Genomic DNA, 13,607 nt, shown 5'->3' with positions numbered 1-13,607 from the left:
TAGAATGGGTAATGTTATAACTTCTTTTCCAACTCCTGTGGAGAAATCCTGTTTATGTAAGCTTTACTTCCATGTCTCAGGTGACAAATCACCCCTTGAAATGTGTTTATGATTCAATTGATGTCTTTTCTAGAGCTGCTGTGACTGGAATTGTTATGAAAAAATTAGATTGGTTGGATACACATAATCTTCCTGAGGGTGGTAAAGCTGAAATTTTGAATTTTTCTTAAGATAGTGGCTTTGTTTTTGGACCATCTGCTGCTGAGGTCCTGAAAAAATATGATGAGAAAAATTGATTTTGAGGTTTCTCAGATTTTCAGCCTTCCTTTTCTAAGTTTGTCAAGGGTTTTGCAACTGCCTTAGCATAATTTTATAAAAAGCAAAATAGGCAGACACAGCAAGTTTCTGACAAGCAGACACTCACAAACAGTGGTAAGGGGACTCCAAAATGAAAGTAAAGGGGAAGCCTCCCAGAAACAAGGACAGTCCAACAAGTCTATATGACTATCCACAGAATATTCCCTCCCTTTCCCACCCTGGCAAGCCTTTACATTTTTCCCAAAATCTGGTTCTCTATTTCTCTTTTTCTCTTGTGAAAGCAGATAATCTTAGACAAATGGGTTCTGAGAGTAATACGTCATGGAAAGAAATGGCTGTGAAAACCCTTCTTTCCCTCCCTGTTTTCAGTGGTTTCCTCCTCATTTGCCAGGACAGACTTTTCTTTTCACTGCTGTTGTTCAGTGTCTGTGGACTCGGGAGGTGGTAGAAGCTGTTTCTCCTTTCCTGTTGGGAACAATTTTTATTGAGCATATTTCTTGTACTAAAGAAAGATGCTTCTTGGAATCCAGTCTTAGATCTTTATTTTCTAAACATGGAGATCAGTCTTGGATCTTTCATTTCTAAACAAGGTTGTCAAAGTCCCAAAGTTCAAAATGTTATCGCTATGTGACCTGTTGCCTGTCATTCTCCCTTTAAGTATTTTAGTAACCCTTTATTTAAAAGATGCTTATCATATTCCTATAGCATTAGATTTCAAATGTTTCTTAAGGTTTTCTGTGTCTGGATCAAACTTCGTTTTCTGAATTACCCTTTGGGGTATTTACTGCTCCAAGGGTATTCAGATTGTCTAGCTAAAGTGACAGCCTACCGCAGACTGCAAGGTATTAACATTTGTCCTTATTGAAACAATTTCCTTATCTTTGCAGAGTCTTTTTCATAGTGTCAGTAATCTCTCATTTGGGTGAAAGATCTCCTTGACAGACTAGGGTTTCAGGAGGATATCTAAAAGTCTTGCTTGACTCCTTCTCACAGGATTGTCTTCCGGGGTATCTTCTCGATACTTTGGTTCAAATAGCTTTTCATCCACAGGAAAATGTGGATCTGTATATGGATATATTCTTAAATTTTCCCACTCAGTCCAAGGCTTCAGCAAGGGAATTTCTCAAGAGTACAGGAGTCATGGCATCCATGGTTCTCATAATGCTTCTTGCCAGACACCTCGTGAAAAAAATCCAGTGATACATCAAATCTGTATTGTTTTTATATCAAACTCCCCTGACATTCCAGATTCCTGTTTAAGGATTGGTATAAAGGGATGTCTTTGGTGGAGAAACCAGTTTTATCTGAATCCAGATCTACCATTTTCCCTTCCAGCTACAGCACAATCTGTAACTATAGTTGCCTGAGACTTGCTTCGGGAGTGGTTTCTAAAGGAGTAAAAGTGCAGGTTCTTTGTGGAAAAAAAGACAAACACATCATCATGACAGAGATGCTGGAAATAACAAATATTCTCAACTTTGTTAGTCATCTTTGGTCCCCAGGACCATTAGAAGTGGCCACAGACAACACCACAGCAATGTGGTACATAAACAGAGGAGAACCAGATCTTATCCTCTGTGCAAGCTAGCCACGGTAGCTTTGGATGTAGCTTTTAAGCACAGTCTCACTCTATGGGCTTCTTACATCCTGTCAGAGCAAAATTATGCAGTAGACAAGCTGAGCAGGAACCAGAGCAGATCCTCACAAATGGAAATTGAATCAGTGGTCTTCCAAAATTGATCTAGCTATGGGGAGCAAGTCAGATAGTTTGTTGTGAATGCAGGCAAATGGATCTGTCAAAATTCTGCTTCAAGACTGCTTACAAGAATGCCTGGAAAACAGATACAGTTTTGTTTCCTTGGGTGGAAATGTTCAAGTATAACATTAATTTCCTTTCCACGGATACCTAGGGTAACGCTGAAGATGCACAAGGACATTCCAAATACTAGTGTTGTGATTCCCTTTTGGCCCATGCAGAAGTGATTCTCCCTTATTTTGGAAATAGTCTAGGGCTGTTGTAAGCTTCACCATAAGACTGGACCTACACACACAAGACAGGAGTGTGTTTGATACACCCTAACTTGAAACATCTTTAACTAACTGCTTGGATGATTGGTTTCTGAAGCCATGCAGCAGGTATTAAAGGAGACAACCCTGCTATTAGGAAATCATATGTTAGTAAATGAAAAAAGGTTTTCTAGTTGGTGCCAAGAAAAAAAAGCAGGACCCTTTTAAGAATCCTATTTCTTTGGCTGTACACTATTTGTATAAGTTACTATCCTCTGGCCTTTCTTACTCTGCTATCAAGGTTCATTTGTCAATCACTTCAGTATGTCTGCTCATGGATTCTTCCCTTGCCCTCTGCATTTTCATGTTAAAATATTTAAAAAAGTGTTGTTACATACCAGGCCTCCTTGGAAACAGGTATGTCTTCCTTGGGATCTTAACTTTGTTTTGTTAAAATTAACTCTTGCATCACTTGAACCAGCTCGCAAAGCTGCTTTTGAGGTTCATAACAAGGAAACTGTTTTGCTTATTGCTCTGACTTTGGCAAGAAGAGTATCTCCTGGTTGGTTAGCTTGACCTCACATTCCACAAAAATAGGGTTTCCTTGAGAACTAATCTTTCATTTATGCCTAAAGTGGTATCCGAGTTTACTTTGAGCCAAGCTATACATCTTTACTGCCTTCTTTGCAGATCCTAAAATGATGGAGAAAGGATTCTTCATACTCTGAATGTCCATAGAAAGAGAGAGCGAGCGAGAGAGGTTATTGTGATAGTACTAAAATCTTCAGAAACTCTGATCACTTATTTTTATTTTATTCATTAACTGGGGTAGAGCACTGATAGCTTTTTAAGGCATAGCTTGGGAGTGGTGTCTAGTTTAAGTGACTTGCTTAGAGTCACATGGGTAATGGAGGCTGAGGGAATCAAACTCTGGACCAAATGGCTACAGTAAACTTTCTTATGAAGGTAAGAAAAAGGAGAACCTGTATCAAAGCAAACCATCTCCAAATGGTTGTCACATGCTATTACCTTTTTGTTATACCTACCACAACAAGGCAATTCCAGGAAGGGCCAAGGCTCACTCTGCCAGGCCCTTGGCTTCATTAGAGGCTTTTGGAAAGGGGTGGGTTTTAAAAGTGGCAACATGGTCTTGTATACAGATCTTTACAAAGCACTATAAACTAGACTCTTTCTCCAGGTCTTCAGCAAACTTTGTTAGGTCCATTTGCCAGAAGCTCCTATGCCCATATCCCTCCTCTTTTCAGTCAGTATAAGCTACAGTAATCTACCCGTTTTGCTAAGGCAACTGCAACAGTGATCAAATGATGAACATAGTAAGCAAACTTCCCATAACAATGGATGTTTGAATGATCACTGCTACAGTAACCCACTCCCTCCATTTCCCTAATTTTTGTATATTTTTGTTGCCAAGGTGAGAACTTTGACTTTTGCTTTCTTAGTGTCCTTTTTTCAGAATTTTAGCCTCCCTCTGTCTGTTAGGAAGAAAACTCTTAAGGGCTGGACTGTTGTTGTCTGCTGGTTTTCTTCAGCTCTGCTTGAGCTGATAATGGTTTAGGCACATGGCAGGTACACTTAAGCATTGGAAGCTGGCTGGCTGTTTTGTGCTATGTGTGATGCCCACCACTGCGCTCAGTAAGCGATGGCCACCAATATATGCTGTCCCCACTCTGGCCAGTAGTCAAGGAGCCTGAATTCTCACCGCTGACATTGGAGGGGGATTTGCACTTGAAATGCAAATGGATACACTCAGTATTTCCAGATGCAGACTGATCAAGCACACGTTTCCCTTAAATGCACACAAGGGAGCACACTTCCCAGGGTCTGGATGTCTCTATATCTGTCTCCCTCCAGATCCCAATAAGACTCCCCACTGGTACAGCAGTAGGCTTAGCTCCTCAGCCGAGTATCCAAGCCAAGTCCTCCAGCACCCTGTCTGTGAAGCCAGTGCTTCTTGTCCCTATCCTAAGTAGCTGACACACACACACACACACACACACACACACACACACACACACACACACACACACACACACCTGGGAAAGGCTGGCACAGATGTACCTGCTGTGCGCCCTTCTGCCCAGAGTATAAGGCAGTTATCACTGCCACCAGACACTTCACAATCAGCTACAAGTACTCGTAAAGGTTATATACTTTTGACAAGGATTAGCCACAATAAAAATTTTAAATATATTTAATAATATATAAAAAAAAGAGTATGAAAATACTGACTATACATTCACAGTAAACCCCAGAGTTCAGATCACAGGAAATATTAAAAAGAACATTGATGGACAGACTCAGACAAATAAAGAAAAACAATATGTAAACTAAGCTTCACTATATTCTTGACTGAATCTAAGAATTTTACTGTTTCCTAATTAAGTTACTTCTGCAAGGTAAGATGCTGTGGGTAAAGGTCATTTTTAGTCAGGCTTCCCAAACAGAATACTCACTACTCTAAGATTTCATTTTGCAATATATTTAAAATGTAATTTACAAGTGGGCTGGCAGCAGAACTTCATCTGGTCACCTAACTCTAGATTCTCATAGTATTCCCCTTTGAAGATGGGACAGGAAGTTAGCACAGATGGCCACAATACACATCCAAATGTTTATGGCAGTGTCTGGAGCCTCCCCTCTTTTCTCTGAGCTAATGGACAAAGGCTCTTCCCCAGACCCAGCAACTCCAGTCATATTCAGCACTGTGGTGTGCCTTTTAATGGCTTAACAGCTCATTTACATTCCCCTTATGTTTCTTAGTTAACCTCTGCTGTGGCAGTATCCTCTATTAAAGCATATACATTTAAATCAGCTACAGTAATGACACATACATTTCTCTTCATTTCAGCAGGGTACACAGTTGATGCATTTCAACACAAGCAAAGCTCACAAATACATTTTCAGCACAAACATCTGTACAAAATCAGTTTGATATGCAAATAACATACATTTCTAATACATTTGTAACACAAGCATCTTGTATGAATTAGTTTGATATTCAAAGGGCATATCATTCTTTACAAAACTCCATCTGGCTATGCTGGCACTTACCCATATCATCACACTATGTAGGATATAACCTATATAACTAATGCTATTGCAGCGATGATCTCAGAATATTCACTTTTCTCTGATGTATGGTGATCTTGAATTGGGATATATAAGTTTAGGGTGTGTGGGGGATTTGCCCCTACATGTGGGGCCAGTTATGCCTTGGTGGTGGGTCTGCAGGCATTGCCTGTGTTTTGGACCTGGTGGACCACTTGCTGGGGGCTAGGTTTGAGTGCTCCATTTCAGTTACTCATGGGGCTCACAGGACTTCCTTTCTGCACTTTAGTCTATGAGAGTACTTTACAATGTTGCTTACCATCTGAGTTTTGTATTACCTGGCCATGGTGTTCATGCTATGGCAATTTTTTTTATTTGATTTGTGGTTCTGCTGACAATGTTTTGCATTTCTAAGAAGCTGAATATCATGCTGGGGTCCGTGTAGCTTGACTTGCAATGTGCTACCCAGGAAATTTAGGTAGTGATTTAGTCCTATGGGTTAATGAAGACAGACTCTCCTTAGCAGGTATGTCAGGGGTTCAGTTTTTGTTAATCAGCCCTCCCTCTATTCCCCATCAGGTCTAAGGTTGGCTTATGCTGTCTTTCCCTTTTCACCTTTTCTTATTTTTCAGTTTGGTCAGAGTGAAAAATCGAGGAGAAAGGATCCGGTATAGTGGGGAAATATGGTCTGTTTGGCCTGGGAATGCTTTATATCTGCCAACTAGAACATGAGCACAGTGCCTAATTGCTACATGTTAAAGAAGATTAAATCCTGTGGGCAAATACATAACCTTTGTTTCTCTTGTACCATTCTAGCTTTGGTAGTTGACATTTCTTCTTATTTACATAGAAAAAGAGGGTTTCCATTGTATGGCTTGAGCCAAAAGACCTCATTAAATGAGTCATTCAGTACAAGCGTTAAGAGTTCATGCTCCTGTGCATGAAAAATTAACAGCTTGTCCTCTACAGCCCAGTATTCAGATTGCTTTAGAGGTGGGATGTATTTATCTACTCCTTTTTTAATTTATTTCTGTTATGAGGAATCCTGAAGCAGGAGAGTACCTTTTATAAGTAGTAGTTTGTTTTTTCTGCTGCCCCTGCAGGTGTACATAGTCTTTTTTTCCTAACCATAAAAGCAACATCCTGTCACAGCATCCTTTTAATTTTGCAGGATACTGGAAGTGTTACTTTAATGTTAATTTCACAATCTGATTAGGGGCTGGAATACTTATATTTTCAGTAGTAACTACACTGAACAGTTAAAATTAAGTTGTACAGGGGTTCCTACAGGTGTTACCATTCATTCAGATGTCATTTTCAGTAAATAGCTGATAGTAAACAGTGTATCTGGGCTTACTTGCTAAATCTGTAAACTTAGGACACGGAAGGCACTGTGTGCTCCTTAGTTCTTGGATGGAAGATTTAGTGTTAATACAAGCCAGGATGCCAGGAAACTTTCCCGATCATTTGACAGGTAGTAAATGTGGACATTTAATCTTGCTCAGATTTCCTAGTTAGCAATCCTGGTAGTCAACAGGCGGTTTTGGTAAATAAAAATTCACCCAGTCGTTCTTCATTGAGTCAATCATCGTGATCTACTGTGAGGACGTCAAGATCTCCATTTTTGGAAACAGTATCCTGTATCCGACATTGGGTCATTATATTCTGATTCAGTAGAACTCTTTAAGGTCAGTCATATTCATTTTTTTAGCTCTTGTACTGCAGTTAACAGTTGCATTATAGTAGTTTGGTGCATGATGGTTTGTGTTAATGCAGCAGTTGGTCCATAAGTTTTGTATGTGGGCCCCAGAGCAGATGCCTTATTGTCTGATATGTTCAGGTGTTTACCTTGCAGGAAACTGTTTTGTGGTAAGTTTCCCAGCTTTTGTTTTAGTAGGCATCAACTTTGTAAAGCAATAAGATGTAGAGAGAGATTTCAAAAATCTCAGTAAAGTTGCTGGGAACTGAGATTTAGCTCTCTGTTGGTACAGTGCTGAATTTTAGAGGACATTACTGGGTTGGTGCTTACCGAGAAATCAAGGTCACTGTTTTTTTTAACTTGCTTTTTTCTTCTTACCTGCATCACTCTTTTGTTGTTTTTGGACTAATGCCAGCTCCTGTCGAAGAGGTTTACTCCACGGACTGAGGTAGTCTTTGTGACCTGATGCCCCTATATTACAGTTTGTTTATTTCCCCTGCTTGCTGTTTTTATGGCATATAATTACTTCCTTCATTAAAGTTATCAATCTGCCAGCATGTGCATTTCATTGTCACCCTTATCGTATTGTTGCCATTCTCACTAACCAAGTAACTACATGCATGTACTTGGTATTTATGAATCAAACTGCATGTTGGCATAGGTTACATGCTCTCTCGTAAATTGTTTACCATGTATTTTTGCATAACTTTTCAAACAGTACAGCATTTAAGCCATTATTTAAAAGATAATGTGATACCTGAGTATGTACAAAGTTTATTGTAACTGTAGAATATCTGAAAGCTCAGTCTTCTACTTCACTGCCTCAGCGTGCATGGCAGCTAAACATTCTACAGTAATAAAACATACAAGTAGCAGATTACTAAACTCCTTAGGACATTGTAATGGCAACATATTAAAATAGGATTTGATGGATTATCTAGTACAGGTTGACAATCCCAAATCTGAAAAGCTCTGAAATTTTTTTTTTGTGCATTTGTTGACCCCACGCACTGCTCGGCGCTCATACTAATAGCAGTATGTAAGTGGGCCTGCTGTTCACTACCTGCTGATACCGTTATTGCTTTGTCTTTAATTTCATTGTGAAAAATTACCATTTTTTTTAAAACTATATGCTTGTTGCAGTCAACAAATGTGTAGGAATCAAAGACTTCCTGAAAGAGTTCAGTGTTAAGGATACCATTTATGCAGTTACTAATGCTTGGAAGGATGTTGAGAAATTGACTAACTATTTTTTGGCACAAGCTTTGGCTTGCAACAGTGTTTGATGAAAATGAACAAACAGATGAAAACTTTAAAGGATTTTGTGTCACTGATGAGAAGGAGATGATGTCTAACCTTGTAACATATGCTAGAAGTTTATTGGCTGCAAGTGTAAACAACTTAGAGGAAGCTGACATAGAAGAAATGTTAAACATTGACGATGCACGTATTGTGCATTCTTTGAGCGATGAAAAAATTGCCACAGTGGTGTTAAATGCAGATAAGCATGAGGATAGCAGCGATGATGAGGACATTGTGGTCACTACTGCAAAATTTCCCATAGACGGTATGGTGAAAATGTGTGATCAGTTAATTGCAGGCCTTGAACAATGTGAACTTATCAGTGAGTAACAGATTATGGCAATTTACTCAGTTAAAGAAAGATTGTTTCAACAGAAACCTATGTTAATGAGACAGATGACGCTTCAAGAAGTCTTTAAGAAGGCTGTCTGCTGCAGCACTATTTTGCCACCTAATAATCCTGTTCCTAGCCCATCATCAGACATCTGACTACAACTCAATGACTGGTCACAATCTATGATCCAACCCTGCACCTTCTTCACCACCTTCTAATTACAACCTGTGTGAGTGTGTGTGGAAGGGGATCACTTCCAACAGTCTTGACTCTTACTCTAAATGTGCACCTGAATTTTGAAAAATGAGTTGTTTCAGTTTTTCATAACACAGCATACAAGTGTTATGCAATGTAGTTTCACTGCTGTTCTGTCATCTACTACTAGCAGTAGACATTAATTGTACATTTTGACTCCTAATTAATCTGCATTTGTAATTGTAATTCATTGTCTGAGGGCTCCAAAATCCGAAAAATTCCTAAATTCAAAACCTGGCTTGTCCCAAATGCTTCAGATTAGGGATTGTCTACATGTAAATATTCTAATGTAGTGGAAAGGCACTATAAAAGTTAACTGGCTAATATATGAACCATGTATTTATGTGCATTAAAGATGTACATTATATATACATGCTCAGACATGCGCATACATACACACACACACACACACTCTTCTGTAGGTTCATATGTTCTTACTAAGCTTATGGCCTTGAAGACCATCAAGAAGCTCAGCCACATCAGCAAATACCAGTGGGAGAATTAACAGTGCCTGCCATTAGGTAATTGAGTAGATATTCTCCACATATTCCTGATGACAATTTGTGATCACCCATCCAGTCGTCCAGACAGGTGAGGGCAGCCTGTTCTAGAAACTAGGATACATTTGGTTGGGTATCTGTCATGCCATGTGGTGTTATTGATTTGGTAGTATAAGGTATAGGTCTCTAGAGCAACAGTTTATATGTATGTATATCTGTATGAATGAGAATATAGTGAAGTATCGATTAGCACAGTCATTGCACCAACAGCAATTGAGAAAACACTACTGAACACAATCAGTCATATATTTCCACTAATTCAAATATGCAGTCACTGCAGACTACACCCCCATAACCCTGTAATTATATCTGTCATCTTTTTACCAGTTTGTCTAAGGCCAAAGGACTTAAACAGTTTGGCATCTGAAACTTTCCCAAGCTCTAAGTACTCCATCCCCTTTACCCATATCGCCTTGTTTTCAGCACAACATTTCCAGACATATGCTTATCAGCAAGCTCTCAGCAGGAAAATTGGAGTATTTTTTCTTTGACAGAATACATTTGCAGTTTCTGACTCTTCTAAAAGTTTCCCTAATTTTGGTGCATTCTACTGTAACAGATCAAACCAATCCTATATTTAATTGTGACGAATCTTTGATCATCTCTTCCATCAGGCCTCAGAGTCTTGTCACTTGACATTTCCACCCAGCATTGCTCTTGTTAACTTGTCTGTGATGTCCCCAATCTGGGCCATCATTCCTCATTACTGGCACTGGAGAGGGATGTTCACTCGTAATAAAAATGGATACACCTAGTATTTTCAGATGCAGCTGTCTGCATCAAGCACAATTTCCACTAAGGGCACACAGGGAACGCATTCAGTCTGGTGCTGGGTCCTCTGTTTCCAGATCTCCAGTAAGACTCCCCACTGGCACAGGTATAGGGTTGAGTCCTCAGCCGAGTATCCAAGCCAAATCCTCCAGCACCCTGTCCGTGGAACCAGTGCTTCATGTCCCTGCTCCCAGCAGCTGACACACACACACACACACACACACACACACACACACACACACACACACACACACACACACACACACACACACACACCAGGAAAGGCTGGCAGAGATTTACTAGCTGTGCTCCCTTCTGCCCAGACTATAAGGTAGATACACCACCACCAGACACTCCAAAGCCGGCTACTCTAAGGCTTTTGCAAGGGTACACATTATACTGAATGAAATTAATATTAATAAAATTGATAGTGTTTAGCCAATGTGGTAAGGCTTTCAAGAGTGTCCAGAATTGTCACCAAATATATACAAGTACTGTCAGAGATTGATATTCTCTAAAAGACCAGCCACAATGAAAAGTTTAAATATATTTAATAATAAATAAGAAAAGAACATGAAAATGCTAAATATCTATTTTTGATAAACACCAGATTTTCAGTCATATTAAACATAACAGGTGGACAGGTTCACACAGTTACAGAAAAAAAACATGCTTAAGTAATCTCACTATATTTTCCTGACTGATCTAAAGAATTATTATTCCCTGGCTACTTACTAGAGCAAGGCAAGATGAAGTAGGTGAGAGATCCTTCTTTGTCAGGTTACAAAAAGAGTGCTTTGAGACTTCAGTCTCACCTAGTATTAAACATTATTTTTAGTGATGGATTACTGAATGACATCACATACATCTGGTCATCTGACTGCTGGTACCCATGCTTCCTCCTTGGCTAGAAGCTGTCAGGATTTAGCACATATGTGTCAATAACACACACACACACACACACACACACACACACACACACACACACACACACTTGCTAAGATCTGCTGCAGCTCCTGGAAGTCATAAAACAATTTCAAACCTCCCCTCATCTAGAGTAGCAATTAGTTCACCACAATGATGATGTAGAAAACTTCTTAGTACAGACCTTTTGTCTGTGGCTACATTGAGAACTGCAAGATACAATCTTTATGGCCTAGGCCCAGTAATTTAATTTCATAATATTTTCAAAGTCAGGTGGATTGAGATTAACCTCTTCTCTTCTATATCCTCTGCTAAAACATATACATTTAAGCAGTTACAATAATACATATATATTTCTTTTTTCTGTTGAGTAGGGCACACTGTTGATGCATTTTTAACATAAGCAACTTTACAAATGCATTTTTCAACCCAAGCATCTGTACAAATCCGTTTGATATAGAAATGGCATACAGTTCTTTACAAAATTCCAGATAACTGTGCTGGCATATGTTACACATCCACTGCTCTAATTCTCCTGGTTTTGCTGGCAATACCCCACATCATCATATCTCTCCTCCCTTTGAAGACTCAAGCTACTTTCTCAGGTGAACCTGGAGAAATGTTGCTTGAGAGGAATGAGCCTATATGGAAATACATTAACTCATACTCTGTCATGCTCTGTCTTGAGATCCCATCTGCATTGGTGTGGCTAATACCACTATGGTGCGGCACTGTTTATATCATACGCTTGCACCCCTAGGATCCACCTGAGTAACTTGGCGTTTTGCTGGCTGGCTTGATGTAGCCATGTTAAGGGATTGTGGTCTGTAACTAGAGTGAATTTCCTTCCATACAGATAGGGTTGAAGTTTATCCAGTGTCCATGCTATGACTATTCATTCTTTTTCTACAGCTGCATAACATTCCCCCCTGCATTGGAGACTATGGCGGAGATATACCACTGGGTGCTCTTCTCCCTTTGAGGAAACTTGGCTGAGTATAGCCCCAACCCCATGGTTTGAAGCATCCACCTGCACAACAAATTATTTGCTGTAATCTGGACTGGCTAACACAGGAGGTCCTCCCAAAGCCCCTTCAAGCTTTTTGTATGCCTGCTCGCAGGCTGGGGTCCACACTACCTTATCTAGCCTGTTTTTCATTATCAGGTCTGTGAGGAGATCAGCTATTGTACTATAATTGGGAACAAATTTTCTATAGTACCCCACTGTCCCCAAGAATGCCCTCACCTGTTTTTTGGTATCACAGGCCACGCCTGAATAGCTTCCACTTTAACAGGTTCTGACCTGATCTTACCACTCCCCACTCTGTCCCAAGTAGGAAACCTCTGCCATACCCACCTGACGCTTACCGGACATAATGGTCAACCCTGCCCTTTACAGTCTGGCCAGGACCTCCCTGACATGCTGAAGATGCTTATGCCAGGAATGGCTGTAAATGGCAATATCATCCAGGTAAGCAAAGGCATAATCTCCTGCTCCTGCTAGGATATGATCTACCAGCCTTGGAAAGGTCACTGGGGCATTTTTCATCCCAAAGGGCATTTTTGCGAACTTGTATAATCTGAAAGGAGTCACTAAGGCTTATCTCTTTCTAGCAGTGGGAGTCAAGGGCACTTGCCAGTATCCCTTGGTCGGGTACTTAGCCCCACCAGGCTACTGTAAGTCCTAGGCATGGGGTAAGCATCTGACTCTGTGTGACTATTTAGTTTGATGTAGTCCACACAAAACCTGGTGCTGCCATCTCTTTGGTACCAGCACCACTGGGGAGACCCAGGGACTGCTGGACTCCTGGATTATCCCCATTCAGCATTTCCTTTATCTCCTCCCTCAGAGACTGTCTGATTCGCTCAGGCAATCTGTAATGGGCCTGCTTGATAGACCTTTGGGGGTCCTGCACATGGTGCTACACCAGGTGGGTGCATCCAGGTTTCCCAGTGAACATGCCCCCCAAACTCCTGTAGCACTGCTCGGATTTTTCAAACCTGGGTAGGGGATAGCGGCCGGGACATTGCTACCCTTTCCACTGAGGTGTCAGTCAGAGCCTCACGGAGGAGATAAGTAACCAGATTCCCCTCAGACTCCTCCTGACATGCACTACAAATACTCAGCACCAGGGCCTCCCTGTCATAGTAAGGTTTCATCATTTTAATATGGTACAATCTGTGCACCTCCCTCCTGCCTATCAGTTCTACCATGTAGTTAAAATCATTGACCTGCCTTACCACTTTGAAGGGTTCCTCACAAGCTGCCTGCAGCTTATTGTGTCCAACAGGAATGAGAACCATAACCTGCTGTCCCACAGCATTCTCTCGGGCTTGAGCATTCCTGTCATGCTAGACCTTTTTCTGC

At 40.5% G+C, this 13,607-nt stretch overlaps 1 protein-coding gene across 1 annotated transcript in view; it reads left to right on the top strand.

Moving 5' to 3' along the window:
* The window catches only part of LMAN2L (lectin, mannose binding 2 like), a 364,835-nt gene that overhangs the window by 196,114 nt on the left and 155,114 nt on the right, over positions 1-13,607 (top strand). Inside the window, exon 5 of the mRNA XM_044084378.1 lies at positions 7,509-7,541. Within this exon, the coding sequence (XP_043940313.1) occupies positions 7,509-7,541 (33 nt within the window). The remainder of the gene's footprint in view (positions 1-7,508; positions 7,542-13,607) is intronic.

This window comes from Protopterus annectens, chromosome 9.part0 (assembly GCF_019279795.1).
Source record: "Protopterus annectens isolate FY-2018-M chromosome 9.part0, PAN1.0, whole genome shotgun sequence".
Lineage (NCBI taxonomy): Eukaryota > Metazoa > Chordata > Ceratodontiformes > Protopteridae > Protopterus > Protopterus annectens.
This window is presented reverse-complemented; position numbering and strand designations above follow the sequence as displayed.